The 18,685-nt window shown below is 38.8% G+C and overlaps 1 protein-coding gene across 1 annotated transcript in view; it reads left to right on the top strand.

Annotated features, from left to right (window-relative positions):
* The window catches only part of FAM120B (family with sequence similarity 120 member B), a gene marked incomplete at both ends in the record, with an annotated part of 58,445 nt that extends 40,436 nt beyond the window's left edge, over nucleotides 1-18,009 (top strand). The window contains 4 exons of the mRNA XM_079532938.1: nucleotides 90-198; nucleotides 1,934-2,047; nucleotides 5,051-5,108; nucleotides 17,904-18,009. Of these exons, the coding sequence (XP_079389064.1) occupies nucleotides 90-198; nucleotides 1,934-2,047; nucleotides 5,051-5,108; nucleotides 17,904-18,009 (387 nt within the window). The remainder of the gene's footprint in view (nucleotides 1-89; nucleotides 199-1,933; nucleotides 2,048-5,050; nucleotides 5,109-17,903) is intronic.
* Nucleotides 18,010-18,685: the final 676 nt, after the last annotated feature.

The following is an 18,685-nucleotide window of genomic DNA, read 5'->3' as shown; positions in this document are numbered from 1 at the left end:
ATTTTGATTGCTATATTTGTAATTGATTTGTGCTACACCTGAAGATAGAAAGATAGAACAGCCATTAATGTTAATGCTGTTGTCTCCAGGAGTCTTTGTATACACCCTTCCAGAATCTGAAGTCGCTCATTTGCAAGGTTTGTGCGGTGAAGAAAAGAACAATACAGAGCAGACCAAGAGGGAGTGGATTTATCACAGGTTGGCATTATGTTAATTTTCTCAACCAAATCAATGTGTTGATAAGTTCAGTTATCCTTCAGCTGCAACAGCATTTACCTAGGGAGTATGTCAAGCTAAATAAATCATAAGATTTTTCTCCAAGAAACCAAAGGAGAGATTTAAGAAAATGCCTCCTGCTTTTAGGAATTCATGTGGATTGGATTACCCAAGTTTGGATAAAATATTTCCATCTAGTTACGTAGCTAGTGAGATACACACAGTAAATAAAATATTATTCACTGACAGAAACCACTGCTATTTGCTCAGTGACTAAAGTTATTTTTATAGGAAGAACTGAATGACAGGTTTTTTCTGCCTTTCCCTAAAGGGAGCTATTTTAGCCATGATAGTCTAAGGTCTGAATAAGGCATTGAAGATACACTGATGCAGTTCAAAACCAAGGCAAGCTTTGAGGCAGTGTGGAGAAGGGCTTTCAGCCTAAGACTTTGGCTTACTTTTTTCCAACTGCGTGGCTTGCTTTACTAAAGACGTTCCTTTTCCCACCTGACCTTGAAAAAAAAAAATCTAAAATATTTTCAGCCTGATTCACACACATCTTGATTGTTGAGGTTTTTGAGGAATTGAAATAATTCACTCTGAAATGATTAGATTTTAAAATGTCATCATTACTATTCAAAATGCTGTTATTAAGTAGTGTCTCTATATTTTTGAAATATGGATAAGACATTGTCTTATAATAAGGCATTGTCTGCTAGTTATTTCTATTAAGAAAATATTTATGCCTTCAGCTTTTGGTAATCTTTACACAGAACACTAACAACCTCTAGCTTCCCTTTGTATGTCAGCTTCTCTCTATGAATTTAGTGTTTTTTCATTTTATGTGAGAGAAAGGAAGGTTTTTTGATAGCTTTTGAATGTATGAACTGGTATATGGTCTAGGTAACCTGTCTGTGGACCTTTTTATTCATATAAGCTGTTTGGTAGTTTCAGTGTCTACCAGTAGAGATGTGGTTGTGCTTTCATTAGTTATTGATTTATACATGACAGATTCACCTAGCGCTGTAAATTTGATCTGGTTCAGGTATGATTGGATTGTGGTTGAATTACCTGAACATCATGTAATAGAGCATTTATGCTGGTATTATCTTTATTACCTGCTTAATACCCAATCAAGTATGATGTCTGTGAGGATAAAATTTACCTGTTATAAATTTCTTGAGAAAATTGCAACAGGCAGAATGATTTTCTGTCAGTTCAGGACTTAGCATTATGTAACAGCACTTCTGTCCTCTTCTGGATATGATACTATACCATACTGCTGGGTAGCATTCAAAACTAACGGTATCTGTTGGTGATTTGTGATACCAAATCTTGTTAGTGTCTGCTATTGCTTCAGAGCAGTACTTAAGCATTTTAATTATGATTTGTGATTCTAATTTGGACAGAGATTTCTGTTTCATTGTAATGACTTCTGTTTCCAAATCTGTGTCAGGAGGTTATCTGGTTTTACTTGTTAACAGCTTGTTATCATGATGTCTATAGATGGAAATGAAGACAAGAACCATACTTATTAGGCTGAGTAGTTTGAAAGAATCGTAATTGTACATAACTGTTTTGACATAAATCTAATAAATGTGTTCTTTCCCTCCACCCCCCCCCCCCCCAAAAAAAAAAAAAAAGAATATGTTCTCTCTGTTCTTCTTCATTTTATCTTCTATACCATCAGAGTTGGCTAGTAACTTCTGTTTTTCAGGAACACACCAAAGAGAATTTAACCCTAGGTTCCAGCAAACACACAGAAGCTCCTTTGTTTCTCCATATCATAATCAAATGAGGGGCAACCTCTGGAGAAATCCTCAACCACAAGGTAAAAAATGTTTGCATTTGAAATTCTTTCTGTGAACAATATAACAGGTCTGTGTCTGTGTACAGTTTATATGTATATAAATTTATGTATTGTATGTTTATAAATTTATGTATTGTATGTTTGTGTTACCCTGTGCCCACAGCACTCAGCAACAAAACTTTTAAAATTTATTAGCAGAAACTAACTCTACCAAGTGAAGTAAGTCTTCTTTTCCTCACAACATTCTGAAAAAAAAATATTTCATGTGGTATTTAAACCTTACATGCTCAGTCTCAGCTGAGTGGTTTTTAAAACTGTAACAGATCTAAAATGAGTTGGCACAGCTGCACCGAAATGTAAGTGTAAAGTCTTTAGTTGCAATTCTTAGTTCATACTTCAGTAAAACACTTAAGCATGAAAATAAACACATTTTACATGATTTTCTAGATCAGATCTCAGTTTCCAAACCATTACCTGAATAATAGAAATGGATGTCCTGTTTTGTCTTGACAAAAATTAGTCTTGAATCTTTTGCCAATCCCCCTTCTTGAACACAACAGACATTTAATGCATCACTGTGGATAGCTCCACTGAGCTGATACTACTTCAATCTTACTTTCTTGTTATTATAAATGAAGACGTATAAACATAGATTAAAGAAAATATGCAAAAGGAAGAGAAGTGTCTAAGAAAGATCAGTTATTTTGTTAAGTCTGCAGAGCCTACATTTCTTCCGTGTTTGCAGATGATGTTTTCAAAGAAGACTGATGTGATTAGGGAGGAGTGTTAATAAATAAATACAGTAAAGTATTTATTTTGTAAATAAACAGTCTGTAATGTGCGTCAGATGCTTTTGTTGTATTCTTCAAAATGAGTTATGATCATTTAATTCACAAATAAAATTGTTTGATGGTATATGTAGCAAATACAACAATAGTGTTCATGCTGACTAAGCAAAAACCAAAACTTATCATTGTGGCTGTCACAAAAAGCCTGTTATTCAGGAATCATTTTTGCAGGTACTCTGTTCACCTCCACTATATATATATATATATATATATATATATATATATATAGTATATATATAGTATATATATATATATATCCACTATATATATATATAGTGTATATATATGTATATATATATATATATCCACTATATATATATATAGTGTATATATATGTATATATATGTATATATATATATATATGTATATATATATGTATATATATGTATATATGTGTATATATATATATATATAGTGGATATATATATCCATATATATATGGATATATATATATCCATATATATATGGATATATTCCATAAAGCATATTCCACAGTAGCTGCACTGAATTGTGTTATAATCATAATTCAGTAACATTAATAAAATATTATGTCTTCCTCTACACAGGCAAAATTAAACCTTATTTACTACCCCCCGGGCACTCTTAAAATATGATGCCATAATGGCAGTTAAATCTCTGTTATAAATAAAAATGATTTAATAGGAAAACATGCTTCTCTTTATAAAAGAATCTTGAAGTGTTTCAGAGTTCATTTTAAGCTGACCTGCCAAGATATTTGATGTTTTGACAAAGTTTCTCTTTCATAAGTTTGCTGATGTTAAGACAGGTATTTGATTTGCTTCATTATGTAGCTGTTGTCTCTGTTCTGTGCGTCTTTCATCAGAGAAACTGAATAAAAATGAAGAAAGTGTGATAGTTTGTGGTAAAACTTCCTATGATATTGCTGATATCTAGCTGCATACATATCAGGAACTTGTTTGGCCTAGTGGCTAGAGCACTTAACCCAGTGACTTGTCTCACTGGACCCAAGGATGCAGGTTCAGGCTTTGATTTTGTCGTCTGGATTTCTGCAAGGCTATTGTTACATGTTAAATTTCCCGCTGTTGCATATTATAGATAAATCATTAAATAAAATGCATTTTAAAGAACACTTTAAAAGTTAATGGTACAGTAACCATGGGACTCATATCTTCTGTCAGAAAAGTACCCAGTGATTAGGTGTTCTTTGCTCGTGCTTATCAGTTAATGTTTAAGAATTCCATGACAATGGCTTCACTTCAGCACTGGAGGAAACAGTGCCTCCACCAGAAAGCATAAACCTAAGACTCACTAGTATTTCAATGAGATGTTGATTTGAATACCCTCGGGCAGAGTAAGAATTGAACTATGGTATCCCTCACTTTGTGATGAATACTAACCACTGGTCTGTTGTAATTACTATCTAATCTTCCATCTGGGGTTTGAAAGAAGGGAATCTGGGGAGCAGGGTATTTTCTTTATTTATTTACTTATGTTCTCTTGATAAATGTGTTGGCTGTGTGTTACAAATCAAGAGAGTGCATCCATGTAACACTGTGAGACACCAAAGCCTTGCAGAGAGGGAGAAGTTTTTTATCCTCAGTGTTTCTTATTTGTTACTTTAGAAGACTTGCCATTTAGTGTTCTGAGTTTTCCACGTTGCGTTCTGAATGCCTGACCATTATATGCCTAATAAATAGATCCTAGGTATCTGATTTAAAGCTAAGATTAGGCTTCTGTTATTGAAAAGTAAAACAGCTAAAAACATGGCTTTGCAGCTTTTGGTAATCTTTGTGCTTTGTGTTTAAAAGTTTTCCTTGAGGTACAACAAATGTTTGCAATAAAGCATGAGTTTCTGAATTCTAGGTGAAAATATTTTTTAGTATAACTTCTATCTGGTTCTAAATAGTGTATTTTCTTTTACTGAATTCACACAGTCTGATCTACCAACCATTGTGTATATATGACCTCTATAGTTCATTATCTGAGCCTTTACTTGGCCATAGATTTAGAACTTACAGTAGCCTAGGAGCTTCAGGAAGAGCTCCGTTATGGACTTTAGCTTTTAACATCTCAAAATACTATCTGTAATTACATGCCAACTGAAGAGGAACATGCTCTTTTCTCAAAATATATGTGAATATAATTTTTCTTGGAAGCAATCTAAACAAGCGTTTCCTATTTTGATTTCCTTCAGGTAGAAGATACAGATCAGGACATTCAGACCAGAGGAGAAGATTCCATGTTCCACCTTGGTAAAGAATAAATGTGATGAGTTAGCAGACTGCGATGGTGGGATAGTTGCTGTTGAGATTGTTTTTTGTCTGTGAGAGCCTCTTACAAACTTTACAGAATAACTGAACCATATGACTGCGGAAGAAATGGATCAAAGCTGAGGGTATTTAGTATGTGAATGCCTTGCTATGTCTAAACTTGCTATGAGACCAGAATCACAGAACTAAGTTAATGGTACCAGCTGAGGTGTAGCTACATTGTTTTGTACCACTGACAATGGAAATTCTAAAGCATTTGTACCACATTATAAGATATTCCTGACTATTCTAGTTTTGTATACTCCAAGAGTTCGTTCGTCATGAATGACATGGAATATTCATGCTGAATTGTGGTTTGTGTCTTGGGTAGATTATATCTTAACGATTATGCCACTGGTACTGAAACCTGTTGAAAACTTTGAAAAATGTCATCACTATTGCCATTTAAACATCACCTGCCAGCAAAACAAAATGACCTTCCAGTAAAATGCAGTGCTTTCTGGAAACAGCCAAAAACTGCTGTTGCTTTTGGTACTTAAGCAATTCTCTCATCTGAATGTGCGGAATGAACCACAACATTGCAGAGGAGAGAAAGAATCTGAGTCTTGTCCTGCCCTACTTTGGCAATAAATAATACTTTTAAGAACCAGACTTTTCCCTGTCCAAAATCTCAACAATATAATTGAAAATTGTCTTCATCAATGTAATCCTCAACAGATTCATTTTCTTAGGTTTCTACTGATCTTTTAATAGGCTTGACTCAAGTGGATGTTTATGGAACTGATTTCCTCTGTTTATGTGCTTTGGAATCATCATATCTTTAGTTTTGTACTTCAGCATTTTCAGTATATTAAGTCATATCATAATCTCTGTATGGGAAGTATATAATGAAAGGAAAATGAAAGCTTGATAAGACTGAGCAGCAGAAATGAATAAAGGATATGCAAGGATGGAGGCAAAATGTTAAAAGGAAGTTTTATAATCTGGTACAGCATGCAGATTCTCACAGGACTATCTTTAGTTATTGAGGATGTTGACTATTCCAAACTGCTTTTAGAATTTTTTCACTTTTCTGTTCTTCAATCTGTAACAATCAGCAAGCTGTTTACTGTGCTGAATGAGTAAGATGTTGTGACCCAATTCTTGCTTAATTTATGTAACTTTATGTTACATTCTACAGAATATACAATATTTCAAGCTAGTTATTGCAAAAAAACAAAAACAAAAACATTCAGTGCCTTCTATCTGGCTTGAATTTGTACACCTTTGGCATCCACCTATTATTTTCTGTCTAAATTCCTCTGATTTCCTTTTATTTGAGGATTTTTTTTTTTTTTAAGGAAATTAAAAATAATACTTTTCAGGCACATGTGGCTTTTATGAGCAGTTTGCTTTTGAAACTTTTTATAGGACTTTCTGTTAGTAGAATTGTTTCAGTGTTGATGCTTGTGTGTCTTATTTGGCTCATCACAACTGTTGATTTTTTAGGTCATCCAGATGAAGTTACTCAATACTGGAAGTGGATGAAAATATTGTAATTTTCTTGTGTGTCTTTTTCTGATTGTGACACAATAAATACATTCTTTTGTACTCTGTGTATAGCAACAACTAAACAAATAAATTGACAGCAACACAGGATTTCTAATTCTGAGCAGACACAGTTTTTACACAATATAATATCTGAGTTACATTGCAGGACTCCTGTCTTGAAAGGGATACTTCCTTTTTTGCTTGATTTGTCAAGGACTGTCACTGTACTACCTCTTTTTTTCTTCTACTTTTTCTTTTTTCTTTTCCTTTTTTTCTTTTCCTTTTTTCCTTTTCCTTTTTCTTTTTCCTTTTCCTTTTTCTTTTTCCTTTTTTCTTCTTTTTCTTCTCCCTCTCACTCCCAAAGCTTTTGGAATAATGTGGTCTGAGTTTTATGGAAAGTTGTTTAGTTTAAGGAATCTTGTGTTTAACAGTGTATATGAAAAGAATGCCACTATGAGCCAGAATTTTTTAGTAATTCCTCTTTCAATTCAAATACAAGGGAAGATTTCTGTTGGCCTTAAGAAACAAAATTACATACAGTTAGAGTGAGATTTTTTTGTGTGCTAGTTTTGATATGATATGAATTGTTGGTAATAATTGCCCTGACTACTGAAGAACTATTAGACTCTGAGAATTTGTGTTGTTTTTTTTCCTCCTAATACTAGACTATAAACAGAAACTGCTGTTATTATTTCCAAGCTAAGATTTTTTCCCACTTGGAATCATAGAGCCAATGTAGGAGGAAGCTGAAAGATAAAGGGATTATTTTCCAGTGTCATTGAAATTTAAATTGATCAGAGTACCACAAGGCTTATGGACTGCAGAAGGAATTAATGTACAGGAAAACAGCCTTAAAGCTTCCAACCTAATGATGTTGCATTGATGTTAGTAACTGCCTATGGGTTACTTTGAATTGGTAAAACAGGTGTGGATTTGAAGTGAGGGAATCTATGTGAATCAAACAAAAATAATGCCAGAGAAGCATTCTTATTTCATTTGATTAGATTGTTTACCATTTTCTTTAGCCTTTATGAAGGCAGCTGTCTTTCACCAAAGAAATTGAAATTGAACATTTATTTATCAACTCCTCTTGAAGAAAGGTTTGGAGAACATTCATTATCGTCAGTAATTTGGTCTACTTTGACTCAATAGAAATAGTGACCAACAAGAGACATTTTGCTTCCTGGTTTCACCATGGATGTGCCTCATTACTGTGGACTTGTCCAGCAATCATGAGACTTCACATGAACCTGGTTACCATCACCAGACTTGCTCTGCTCTTGCTTGGATACTGTGGGCCTGCACCCCCACTGCATCTGCCCTTCCCTCTTCCAGCTGCCCACACTTGCTGCTCTGTGGCGGTTGGGCTCAAGGCCCAAATAGCACAGGGCATCAGAAAGCCTGACTGCAGGTACCATAGGAACTGGACAAGGTAAAACTAATAAATATGTTCTATGGAATAGCTTGCTGCTGAAAGCAGCTTGAAAAACTGAGAACAGCTGCAGGAGCAGTATCACTGTAAAGCTCTCTCTGGTTAGGAGCTTGCATTTGTTCTTTCGTAGACCTTAGAGCTGACATTCAGACCTTTCTCACCCATTAACTAGTATACAGTGTTTCAAATTGTGAAGCCTGTTCAAAACAATCATAGAATCATAGAATCCTTGGACTTGGAAAGGACCTCTGAGGGCCATCTAGTCCACAGAGGTCCCTTCCAACTTTAAGGATTATATGAGTGCAGACAGGAGTTTAGCTCTAGCAGTTTCAAGTTCTGTCATCCATGTCTCTACATACTACATAGGATGTAGAGAGGGGCCAAAGAGCTGCACTGACTGCAGAATTTCAGTCACAGTGTTGCATTCTACCTTAGGTGTTCATATTTAATATCAAAATTGTGTTTCATCAATAAGCATCATCAGAAGACAAAATGCATTATCTGGGAAAACAAGATACACAGGATATGAAGGATGCATACAACTTTTAGGATTTTTTATTGTTGTTAGTACTTTTTATTCTCTGGTAGTTGCTATTTAAATCACTTATTGAATGGCCTATTATTGTAAGTGGTCACATAGATAAAAAGCTGCATATTCAAAGTCAATATACTTAAGGCATGAATTTCAGTTTGAAATGCAGTGATATTTCAAATGTATTCATGTCCTCTTCACCATGCCAGAGAACACACAAAATACTAGACAGAGAAACCAGTCCTAGGTATGATACCTCTAACAATGCCCTGGAGACTTGTAAGTAAGGACTAGTGCCCTCGGTCTTAAATATTCAGTAGCCAGCTATGCAGCTGGTCTTTAGACTCTTAAAGAGCAAGAGTGTACTGTAAGAACTGCTCTGACCTCAGATGGGATTTTTGAATGTCCTGTAGTTAGCTCTAAACGTCATTGGTCAGAGCAATGTAGTTTTTAGAACTGTGACAAGAAACTTGTACATCATTTATGACATCTGGAACGCTTAATTCATGGTAACCATTCTGGAATTACCTTTATTGGATCCAGCTTTATTCTAATCAAAAGACTGTTAATAGCAGAGGCCTGCTATTTACTTTCTGAGAACAATTTTCATTTGTGATGAAGATGCAGCTCATCTAAGAGGCTGCAAATGTGTAATGCTATGCTTTTTGATAATCATCTTCAGCCTCTGGCATACTTACCCATCAGATCCTTAAGTGCCAGCCTACATTCTGCTGGAGGGCCTTCAATTTGTGCAAAGTTCATTCAGGTTTGAAGCATGCTGGTGATGAAGATCTCTTGTGAGGTAATATGCATATGAAAGATCACCAGGTTTAAATGTGTTGCTTACTAAATACAGTGATAATCCTAATCTAAAACGTCTTTGACCTAATGGCAATACTTACACTGTTGAGAATGCTTTTGTTCTGTAGGTGTTAGATAATTTCTCCACTACCTTCCCTGTGCAGAAAACAGACTCTGTGCATATCTAGGCTTGTTTGGCAACTTTGAGATCCCTCTGCAAGTCTTGACAGTGACCCTGATTTGTGCTTTTCATAAAGGTTACATTTTGAATGATTTCCTGAAGTAATTGTTCAAAAATAGTCAATAACCTGAAAATTCAGCTGTCCCTTACTTTGAGAACAGACTACATCCTTTGCGTTAGTGGTTACTAGGTTAATTCTTGTTAATAAATAGTTCTGCAAGGAATTCTTGCTCTAAGTAATAAAAATAATAGCATTAAAAATAAAAAAAAAAGTGCTAGTAGAAGCCAGTTTGTGTGTCCTAGCACTTGCCTGTTGGAAATAAGAAAGAGATCCCAAATTTCTGATTATGCATTTGTTTACACTAACATGTTATTGCTTGATCAGTCCTCCACGTTATTCCTCCCTCTTCCTGATCAACACTCCCATCTGTCTACAGAGAAAACCCAAACTGGCGAGGCTGATAATTTGTTGTTTTAGAAATTAGGATTTGAAAGACAAAATAATAATAATAATAATAATAATAATAATAATAATAATAATAATGATGATGCTTCTGTTGCTTGTGCTCCCAGAGTGCAGTGTTTCAAGGGGTTGTTTACTGTGCATGTAATGCTAACTAGGAGCTCCAGCTGCTACAGCCTGCTGGAGCTTTTGGAATTTTGAGTGGATGAGTGTCCAGCCTGCTGAAGGATGAGATGCATTCTCCTTTCCATGCGCTAGATATGATACAGCCTTCAAAAAGGAATGGTGTTAATCCACCAATGGTTATAATTCTAGGTATGTGAGGGTATATAGCATGTGAAGTTCCTGTCAGACACACTGAAGCATCTTCCTCCTGTGCAAGATTCCTGTACAAGCAAGGAATCTTGCTCCATATGACTTCAAATCTCTGAGAGGCCACAGGGAGGGAGGTTTTCTTTCCTGCATTAAGTTGGTTTTAGACTGGGCCCACCAAAAAAGATGATAAATCAGTGTGAATGTAATTTTACAGAACAGGATTGAAAGAAGAATGAGAATATGAGAGTATTGCTTGAAAAATAGAAATTAAGGGTTATGTTTGATTTTAGATGCCTTGTGCAAATGTCTTCAGATTAACCACATCCTTTTAGATGCGTTAGGCTGACAGTGCTGGGAAATTAGCCCAGACCTGACTTCTGGTAGGTGTCCTGACTGCTGGGCTACAACTCGCGTGACAGATTGCATCCAGCACAGTAGGCTGCAGAAAGGAGTTAATGGAAAATAGAATGCTTTGATGTTCACTTCTGGTGGGCTGGTCCTCCTGTCTAAAGGCTAAACACCTATTGTCCTCAGTAGGAGTTTTCTTTATGAAAAGCTCTCACAAAATCTGTCAATTCCAATTTTGTTTTCAGAGGCTGTGGTTTGCTCTATTCCCACATTGCCAGCAATGCTTGCAAGAGTGATTTTTAATTTTTGAGCCTCTAACTTCAGATGCCACAGACAGAACCATATTTCTCAGAAATTGCTGAGCATCTGTCCTCTTCTGCTAGAGCAGATGTCTCAAAAGTATTTCCATTAGAGCATCATAAACGAAGGCACCTAAACACTCTGCCTTCTTTCCTGAGAAATGGGGCTAAGCACTGCCGAGATGCACCTTAGAAAACAGGCTCAGCTAGAATTAAAACAGGGGGGAGGGTGAGGAGAGTGAGAGCTAATACAGTAACAGCCTATGATTAGAAATCTCAACAATGACAGTGAGTTCTGTTTAATTTCTAACTGCTTAAAAGCAGGCCTGGGGAAATGCTCTGCTTAGAAATGTCATGGAAAGCGCAGCTGGTCCATGGGCTTTATCTTGAAAAGCAAAGGATCTTTCCCATTTTGCAGTAACACTGCCATTTACTGGGCCATACCACTAGCAATTTGCAACAATGGGAGGGAAAAAAGCTGCCATTTGACCTAGAATGCAATTTTCAACTAATTAATAAAGTGACCATTAGTGCCCGAGGGGATAATAACAGGAATAAGAACAAATTACTGTGGGGTGCAAAGGAGGCTTGAGCATTGTATTGCAAATTTCTTATGGCACTATTCTTTTTTTTTTTCCTCACTAATACTTTTAAAGTGCCCCCACTCAACACTTGCTCCTTGTAGGACCCTTGCAAACCACATAAGAATTAGCCCTTCAAAGATCAATCAGGATCTAATTGTTGTTAACAAAGTGCCACCTGGAGAGAAATGTTACAATATACCTTCATTACAAAGCATTCAATCTCTCTCACACTCACAAGTCCTGGCTACAGTACAGACAAAAAGGAGCGGTTGCTAGCATTAAGATCAGGCACCTGCAATTGGTTGTAAAACACTGCCAGTCCCTGCACAAATATGCTCCTAATATTGCATGAGCTTCGTTGGAATTGCTCTGCTTATGCTTCTTCCAAGCAAATTTTGCTGAGGTCCCTCTATTACTGATGCTTTAACATATCACTGCAGCCCTCATATCGATGGGAACACAAGGCAAAGCACACCATTTGCTGTGATCTCTCATAGGCCTCAGGCACTGTGCTCAGTAAGGATTCTTCTGTATTTTATGACCCCTGCCCTCCACGTCCCAAAGGCAATTGCTCAGGAAGCCTTCCATGAACTGATTCTGGGTGTCCTGTATTCATTTATGATGACTTTAGTTTTGTCTGTCCTGTCAGAGATGGTAGCTGTAGGTGTAGGGCATATGCTATAGGCTGTCTGTGTTAGTACTCTGCAGTGATTCCCAGCTGTTTGCCACTGCACATCCCTTTCTGCATGCTTGACTCCTGGGGGATATTTCCTGCTCTGTTTGTGTACAGCAAGGCTATCAGGATAAAGCAGAATGGGAGTCTGGAACCTTTACTGGTCTGTGAGCTCCTGAAAATTCCCAGCGGGCAGTAGCAAACTGAAAACTGCTGTCAGCAGACTTAGTTTGCTTTGTGCCTTGTTTACAGTCAGGGAGTCAGATTGACTGAAAACTCTGCATGGAGGTAAACCAGCCTCTCTTTTCAAAACCCAAACATTGGTCATTGCTCAGGGCCCCCAGACCACACTTTCTTCAGCAATGTAGATAGCAGTTTCTGTTTGGATGTTTCTCCTTTAGTTCCAGGTTTTCACTTAGTTCCAGGTCTCAGTTCCAAGGCATTGCAGTTGTGATATCTGCTGTTGCTAGAGCTGTGGAAGCAGGGCACTGGTCCAGGGAGAACAGGGCTTCCTTTCCCATTCACCCCAAAGGGCAGGTGCTTCATCATGTGGACGGTGTTCTTGCTGTGTGTTTCTACTCCCTGCACTGTCAGCCCCTTCAAGAATACCACTCATCTCCCAGAAGCAGGAAATCAGTCAGGTACTGGGTTTTGGGCATGTTTGTGTCTGTGCTGAAGAAGATGAAGGTGTGCATGGTGAGAGATTCACTGTTATGTAGTGTTTCATTTAACAGAATTCAGAGCAAAAAGATCCAATATTTTATCTGAGTCACACGGAAGGAAATTTGCTCAGTAAGGATAATACATGCTGGCAAATAGGCCAAAGTTCTGAGACATTAATGCAGTCTTACAGATGAGCTCACTGACCTGAGTTCTGCATCCAAAAGCTCACTGTTGGGCTCACTCCAAGAAAAAGTGTTTGTTAGAAGGTGTTGACTAAATGCCCGCTGCAACAATGAGTTGACACAACCCACCATTCATGGGAATACATGGGTTGTATCATAGAATCGTGGACTAGTTTGGGTTGGAAGGGATCTTTAAGATCACCTAGTTCCAACCCCTTGCTATAGACAGGGACACCTGCCACTAGACCAGGTTGCTCAAAGCCCCATCCATCCTGGCTTTTAACACTTCCAGGGAGAGGGTATTCATAACTTCTCCAGGCAACCTGTTCCAGTGTCTCACTGCCCTCACAGTCAAGAATTTCTTCCTAATATCTAAACTAAATACATCTTCTTCCAGTTTAATGCAATTAAACAGGCTTGTAATTGCCCTTTAGAATCTATACGGCTGCTCTACAGTTGCAGTGTGAGTGGAGTTAGTATCTAACATACATCTTTTTGTACATAAAGCCATTAATAGCCTAATTAATCACTTATTCGATCATTTATATAACCACATGTGACTGTTTGGAAGCACTAGATTTGTTCTGGAAAACATTTAAAATATTAGCCATCTGGAATTTAAAGCACTTCTGTATCCACACCGGTGTTAGCATGAGTTCCATGAATAGCATGGTGTTACCCCAGTCATGGCTGACTAAAGTAATTCTGTGTGGGGAACAATGTCAATCAAGTGCTTTCTAGGGACAGTCTCAGTTGACTATGTGCTGCTTACCTCTTTTTTTGGTTCAAATAGTGCAAATAAAGATGTGAGTGATATTTTTTCTCTGATGCACATTATGCAAAACAAGATCAATCCTCCTGGATCCTAAAAGTCTTAATTTGTTAAATGTCATTCCAAATGTTCTTAGTGGGCAGATACTGGCTGTTTGTACTCACCCTGCGGGTGTTTTGTAAGCAATCTCTGTTACTGCCGCAGCTAAAATACGTGCTTTGAATTTTTCATTTTGACTTTGTGTGTCTGCCCAGCCTAAACTGCCATTTAAGCAGAATGTTGATCATGAAGGAGCTATTCTGCTTTAACTTTGGTGAGGATTTGCCAAAGAACCAAACGGTGATGTTTAAAATACAAAGTAACGTGCAGTGAGACTGCACCAAACTAAGATGTATGTGCAAGCTTCATACATGCAAAGTGGAGAAAAGGAAGAAAAATGACCTATAACAGGAAGAGAACCATCCCAGACTTGTGGATTGTCTTTTTCATAGGCTATTAGTATGAAACATCTGGCAACCTTATTCCTGAAACTGATGAAAGGTGGTTCAGCTACTCAGTGGTTTTGGATTAACAATGTCTTTAAATGGCTTAACTAGAACTGCAGTGCTTGTCTGTGGAAGTCAGCAATAAGAGGGCATGGGACACACTGTTACTCTGCAGAAATCTACAATTTATATCTGATCACTGTCCACTCATTTGCATACATCTTTTGTTCAAGAGTGCTCATTGTACGCATGCTTTCAGACTTGAGTCTTTCAGACTTGATGAATTTGGCCTGCTGTAAGAAGATTCTGTCTAACCAACAGGATATGGGACAGAGTTAGGAAACTAATTAACTCCCCTGCATCTTCCCAGGCCTGTCATTTACTTACTTAATAACCTTGGTTAAGATGTACCAATTTCTTGTGCTACCCATTTGTGATCTGATGGAGCACAGCCTGCTAGAAGTCTTTATGGAGTTTGGATCTACTGACGCTGTTATGTCTGTAGCAAGTGGGTACTAAATGCCAGTGAAATATTACCCTTAATAGTTTCGCAGTGTTGAGGCCAGATACTGAGGTGTGCAAAGTTAGAAGCCACTTGAAATGTGAGCAATTGGCTGTCTGTGCTAGCTACCCTTTGCTAAAAGAGAAGTAGGAGATCCTTATGAGAAGGGGCTATAGGATTGTGTAGTATCTGAGTAAGGCTTCAGAGACAAATATGAATTGGTGAGGTGGGCTCCAGACTGCAAGTCTCTGAGCAAATTCATGCACACCAAAGAAAGGTACAATGAACAGAGATGCAAGTGTTTGCCATCCCCAAAACTGCTTCATAAACCCCCAGGACTGAAGACTGGTTTCACAGCGAGTTCCTCTGCTTGCCCAAGAGATGGATGTACATCCCAGTCCCAATAGCATTAAAGAGAGGTGCCTACTAAATTTTCCCATGTGTAAATGGAAGAAAAATCTTCCAAAGGTATCTTACAAGGTAACAAAAGATTGTTGCTGCACGTTGCATTTCTTTACTATTTGCCTGTGATACAGCAGTCTGCCAGCATCATTTGGGTAGATCTGCTTGAAATCCTGCTGTCTGTCACAAAGAGGCGTTTTGGAGCCGTCCAGCATGCTTTCCCGTTATCCTCAGTGCAAGACTATAAATATACAACATGCATGCAATCTGTTTGCATACTGATTCCCTGTTTCCCAGATCAATCTCTCATTGCTTTCCAAGCAGCATAGTCCCCTTTGATTCCTGGTTTTTACTGAACTCTCATCAGCAAGAATATAGGCTTGAGGTTTTTCTTTTTTTTCTTCAGTGGCACTTCGTTTTTCTGTCTTTTGTAGCAACCATTAAAGTTTATTTTTAGGCAGAGGAAAGTTATACACTTTCTGACAATGCGTTGTAGGGGCTTATTTAATCCTGTGGGGCATTTGGGTGCATGTTGCTGGGGGAGGGGTGGAAAGAGTAAAAGAAAAAGCCGCAGAAATCAGTGGAACTGGAGATCCAGAGTCTTAGAAGGTGGCAATCTGTTAATTAGTGTTCTTGGGAAAACCTGCCTGTGATGAAAATAAAGCCTGTCGTTAAAACCCACTGCATTTTCATTTTCTGCCCCTGAATGTTGTTAACAATGTTGCACTCTGGTTAAGTAAAAATCTAAAACTGCACTGAAGTGTTAGTAATCGGTTCCTGAGCAGATTCCCTAATGCTATTCACTTTTCCCTGCTAATCTTCCTGTGTGAGTTATAACAATGCAGCACCAAATGAGAAGGAAATGTCAGGTTATGTTTCAGGGCCAGCCTCCTGCCCACCCTCCATCTGTGCTGATGTCAGTGCTTATTGGAACATATGCTGCCTGTTGCTCACTGACCATCTGTTAGCTGAGCTGATGAAGTGTTCCCGTTGCTGGGACAACCCAGCCCTTGATTGCCAGTGGCACCACAAACATTTTCTGCTTGGGTTTCACTTTTATCTGTGCTCTGGAATGGCAGCCCCGGGTGGGCACGGGTTACCACGTCCCTGCCATGTCCTTACACTGGCTGCTTTCCACAGGATTCAAGTTGCACGTTTTGGGGTGAATGTGGAAGGTTGGAGCGGAACCTATGTGCACGTGGTGGCTGTGATCAACTGTTGCCATCGCAAGCTCAGATCTAAGGGCAGGAGCGGGTTTGCTGGCGGGAAGGTGTGTGTGGGAAGGGCCAATGGGCCGTGGCTGGCACAGCACAGAAGTGCTGTAAGTCTGATGCTGTGCAGGGCTGCAGACCTGTTTTTGGGGCTGAGCAAAAGCAACTTTTCCCTTCATCCAGAGTCACTTGCTCTGTAATTACTGTGTTCTGTATTTGTGTCTGACAGCCACAAGTCTTACAGGCATAACTGGATCCAAATGTAATCATCTCTTTACAACCTTAGCTTTGGTTTGCAGGGCCAGAGCGATGATAAGCCATAGCAGCAATGATAAAACTGCCCGCATGCAGCCTTTTTGCAGCTCTGTCTGGAGAGCTTTCCCCCCTCTTAAAAATGTCTGCAAGCGTTAATCAATCCTCACGACAAGCCTATGGGGCTGGCAGGTGGTATTCCCATGTTAGAGAGAGAGAAGCAAAATGTGAGAGCTGGCATGAGAATCGAGGCATGCCCACCTCCCAGCCTTCGCCTGCTGAGATCACTAGACCATATTGCCCTTCACTGCACACCAAGGGTCCCTGCTCAGCCATGGTGCCAACAGGAGCTGCATACCAGAAACGAGGGCCAGGCAGGCTGTCCCCTTTAGTTCTCTCCATGTTTAATGTGAGGAAAAAAGAGCAGTGTCCGATAAATGAACTTTGTTGGGAAGGCTGCTGTGATGGTTAGACTCGGCACGGTGGTAGCAGGGTAAGAAGTGATGGCTGGTAGGTGTTAAACACTGCAAGGTGGTGAAATACCTCAGCCTCTCATTTTCTGTCAGTACTAATTGGCGTTTCTCACTGTTGACCCTGCAGTTTTGGTCCCTGGAGCATATTGGGCACTTCCATGATCTCTTAGCCCCAGTGCCCAAAGATTCTCCCATCCATTCCTCTCCCTCCACCCAGCCTTGCCTCTTTTCTGTTTTACTGAAACCTTTTTTCCTATGTGTAGTCCTTACACAGAAAAAGTAAAGTTTTTAGCCTGTCCTTTCTGTTTTCTCCCAGTGTGCCTGTTAGTTGCTCACTCTGGTTAGCCATTCCACTCCTTCCCCTCGCTTCTTCTGGTTCCGAAATCCTCTTCTCTTCCTAGCATCTTCCTTCTCTTCCCATTTTTGGTAACTCATCCTGTCAGGTCCTTTTCATAAGAGTGAGCTGTAGGCTCTTGTAAGAGTTGTAAGAAAAGGGGCTATTTCTTTTTTACCCTGCACATCAATTATTGCTCTAATTAAATGACTGAACAGTATAATAATGTTGTGTGCTCAGAGAATATGTGGCACGCGTGGTAGAGCTGGATGTGATACACACTGACATAATCCTAGGTGTTAACAATAATAGTGTACAACTTCAGCATATGTTGCTATTTCAGGATGTTCTGGCACAATGGGCTGGTTTTATTCACCCTGGGGCCGAGCAATGAACAAATTGCCACAAGGCCAGCAAGGGTGGGGATTCGCATTGCCTCATTGTGGTAAGTGCCTGTGCTGGTTTGTATTCTGTGGTGAATGTGAGGTGCTGTGCTTTTGTCAAGAAGCAAGCTGAGTCTTTTGCCTTGTGTTTACTGTGGTTATGGTAAAGGCATTTATCTTCAGTTCATCACAATTACCACAGTGGAGCCCAGGCACTCTAGATTTATACCTTCTCTTGTAGTGACTCGTTTGGTGCCAGTCTGCTTTTAAATCTGCTTTGGTGTCCCTTTGCACTGCCAGAATGGTATAATTGTGCCAGAAAACAGATGAAAATGGGGCCAACTTTTGATCTCTTCCAAGAATTTCATTAAGCTCGGGGGTTTGCTGATTTTACAGGCCTGGGCTGCTACACATCTTGAATCAAAACAACACAGAATTTAACACTTCGCTCTAAGAATTGACAACACGGATTTCCCTTGATCAAGGAACATGAGGGAAAACTGATAGTATGAGCCACCATCTGCCCAGCCTCCAGCAGCATTTCTACACAGGACAGGATTGCACGTTTTCTGCAATTTTTTGACTGAGATTAAGCAGTTATATTAATTTCTACATCTGGCTACGTAGTTAGATTGCCGTGTGGATTTGTGGAGTGATTTTTGAACAGCAAGTTTTCAACTAAATAATTTCAAAGCTTTGAGGTGGTACAAAACAAGGAGACAGACACGTATCATTTACCAGC

This window comes from Tetrao urogallus (genome assembly GCF_951394365.1).
Source record: "Tetrao urogallus genome assembly, chromosome: 2".
In the NCBI taxonomy this organism is placed as follows: Eukaryota; Metazoa; Chordata; class Aves; order Galliformes; family Phasianidae; genus Tetrao; species Tetrao urogallus.
This window is presented reverse-complemented; position numbering and strand designations above follow the sequence as displayed.